Source organism: Phragmites australis, chromosome 1 (genome assembly GCF_958298935.1).
Source record: "Phragmites australis chromosome 1, lpPhrAust1.1, whole genome shotgun sequence".
Lineage (NCBI taxonomy): Eukaryota > Viridiplantae > Streptophyta > Magnoliopsida > Poales > Poaceae > Phragmites > Phragmites australis.
In genome coordinates this window covers 47,277,360-47,280,258 of record NC_084921.1, presented here as the reverse complement: position 1 = coordinate 47,280,258, position 2,899 = coordinate 47,277,360, and the positions used below count along the sequence as shown (strand labels likewise).

The following is a 2,899-nucleotide window of genomic DNA, read 5'->3' as shown; positions in this document are numbered from 1 at the left end:
GGAAGGTTTTCGCTAGATATCTCTCTAACATCTCCGTTTGAAGCACACGTCGTTGTCCTGTTCTAGAAACTACACAGACGCTCAAGCTTTCAAATCACACGAAAAAGTACCGTGTATAACCTGCAAACCAACACTGCAGTCTGCAGCTCTGTCAGCTGAGCCGAGGTCCGACAATCTGGAGCACGGCCGGCCGCCAGCTAAAGGAAATCAAATGCACGCCCGCACGCGCGTGGCCACCTGATTTGCACGGCCAAGGCAGCAACAAGTGCATGCGCAACAGGCGTAGGCGTAGCAGAGAGAGAGAGATATTTCTCATGTGAGGCGCGAAGTTTTGGAGGCCCCACCGTGAAGTGACCCGGAGCCGAACCTCTGCTCCAAGCCTCCAACCGCCGCCGAGCAGCCCCGCGAGATCTTCCCTCACCGCTATAAAATCTACCTTCCCCGGCCATTTGCGCCGGGGAGCTTTCCACTTCACGACCGACCCTACCAGAAATCGACCCGCCTCGTGGGCCATCGATCAAAAGGCTCGATCACACTAACAGCGAGCCTCTCCTTTTGCAAACTAAGTTGGATACTAAAGCGCGAGGCGAGCTACTGGTAGCCTGGTGGTAGGCCGCAACGTCCCCGTCCATTTTTGCGATCGAGCACCTGTACCTCTGGTGCGTAATTGCACCACGAGCCGTGGCGGAGTTTGAAGCTTAAGAGGAAGAGGGTGGTGGTGGCCTGGTCTAGTGGTGTCCATGGGCGTGCACGCAAGGTCAATGAGCTGGAACATGGGCCCGCCGGCGCCGGGGAGCGCCGCGGAGGCGCAGCACGCGCTGAGCAGCAGCCACGGGGGGAGCGACGCCAGCTTCGACACCAACATGGTCATCATCCTGGCCGCGCTCCTCTTCGCGCTCCTCTTCGCGCTCGGGCTCAACTCGCTGGCCCGGTGCCTCATCCGCTGGGCGCGCCGCGCGTCGGCGGGCGAGGACGCCGGCTCCGGCGGGCTCAAGAAGCAAGCGCTCAGGAGTATGCCCGTCGAGGTGTACGGCGCGTGCGGCGCCGCGGCCGTCGCCGACGTCTGCGCCATCTGCCTCGGCGAGTTCGCGGACGGCGAGAAGGTGCGCGTCCTGCCGCGCTGCGGCCACGGCTTCCACGTCCGCTGCGTCGACACTTGGCTCGTCTCGCACGACTCGTGCCCCACGTGCCGCGGCTCCGTGCTCGACGGCGCGGCGTCCGGCGCCAAGGCCGCTCCCTCCGCCCCCGCCGCCTCAGGGGGGAGCCGGCGGCCGGAGAGCGAGGCTGCTGTCACGGTGGTCATTGGATGACGTGGACATGCGGGGGCCACGCTGCCACTGGTGGTGGGGGCCACAGGCAACCGAGCTTGCTCCGTGGCCGTGAGATGTTTTGCGGTGAGAACGGGTGGGCCCACTTGTCTGATTAGTTGCCTAGGTCGCAGTCTTGTGCTCGGTTTGCACATTGCAGTTGCCATGTTTGTATATACTGGAACTGGAGTGGTACACCATTATCAGCTAGACTTCGAATAATTCAGTGTAGTTTGTACATGTCAGACTTGCCCCAAAGTTTTGGAGCACCGAGCACAGATCGATTCACAGACGTACGATGGTCCTCCGTTTTGCAGGTTCTATAGATTTTGATACTCTTTTTATTATTATTTTCCTTCTTGGAGCTTATCTATCTATATGTCCAAACTGAAATCACGGCGGAACCGGTCCCATGGCAGTTTGGGCTTCAGGCCGAGGATTGGACTCAAAATTTTACTAAATTTTATTACATAAATGATAGATTTTTAGTTTTAGTCCAAACTTAAAAGAAAAATTAGGTAGATATTATTGCTAAATACTTATATTGAGAAATATCACCAACTGTGAAGATAATATATATGTCCTGAGATCATATATCATAGAGACAATGATAGTGTTTTGCAACTTGGGTGATCTTTACGTTAATATTCCAAATTCGCCCAAACTTAAATGTGCTACTCTGGGCTTAACCTATGGTTGGTTCCTACGCCTAGGAAGGGGTCGAGTCGGATCGGGTTCTCGCAGGTTTTATAATCGGTGGGGGCAAGGGTAGGTGCAATTTTGGCTCTACAAGGGTCACATGGGGGCTTGGTTGGTGATCACGTCTGTTGGAGGATAAACTCCTGTCGCAGGGATCCCGAGAGACCTCTTTTTAGAGATTCGGCCGGGGGGATGATTCTGGATAAGCTTGTTGGGAAATAAGCGGGAACGGAAACAAATGCAATGGCTGGTGGGAGATGATCGCCCTGATGGGAGAAAAATGGGTGCACTGGGCTTTAGACAGGTTCGGGCTGCACGGAGGCGTAACACCCTACTCCTGTGTGAGTGTTATATCTGCCCTTGAAGGGAATTCTTCAAGGATGTATCTGATTACAAGAGAGAGACACTTACTGAGAGCTTGAGGCTCTCGTGTTCTAGCTTGGCTTGAGCGGGTTTGAGCGTTTGCGTCCTCTTCTTCACACACCACACCTTTTTTGGTCTCCCTTTTTACGTGTTCTCCATCCTTTCCTTTTATAGGCGCGCCGACCTCAACATATCCTGAATGGGAAAGAGGGGATGCGAATGCCAAGGTGCCACGGAGAAAGGCGTCATCATTTCGTCTTGGCGAAGTGACAGGGGCGGTGGAGAAATGCGGCGCGCATCCGACCACCCGTCACTGTGGAAGCCTCTGGGCGCCATAAAGGGGGCCCACCGGGCAGCCTCAGAGGTGCCCGGTGAGCCCACCCTGTCTTGTCTTTCTACTAGGGCAGGGTGGCCGGCGGAGCGCTTCGATACTGGCAACGTTATCCCGAGGCACCCGGGTGAAACGGGACGGGACCCGTGCATTTAATGGACCCACGCCCCCCTGCCAGTGCATGGCAGGGTCTGACACT

The 2,899-nt window shown here is 56.0% G+C and overlaps 1 protein-coding gene across 1 annotated transcript; it reads left to right on the top strand.

The window, feature by feature from the left end:
- Positions 1-299: 299 nt before the first annotated feature.
- On the top strand, positions 300-1,657 carry LOC133923448 (RING-H2 finger protein ATL74-like). Its single transcript, XM_062368748.1, has one exon. It carries the CDS (start codon positions 741-743, stop codon positions 1,308-1,310), a length of 570 nt encoding a protein of 189 aa, XP_062224732.1. The 5' UTR covers positions 300-740; the 3' UTR covers positions 1,311-1,657.
- Positions 1,658-2,899: the final 1,242 nt, after the last annotated feature.

What these genes read in the sequence shown, in the direction of transcription:
- LOC133923448 (XM_062368748.1), top strand. Translation starts at nt 741, where the DNA reads ATGGGCGTGCACGCAAGGTCAATGAGCTGGAACATGGGCCCGCCGGCG.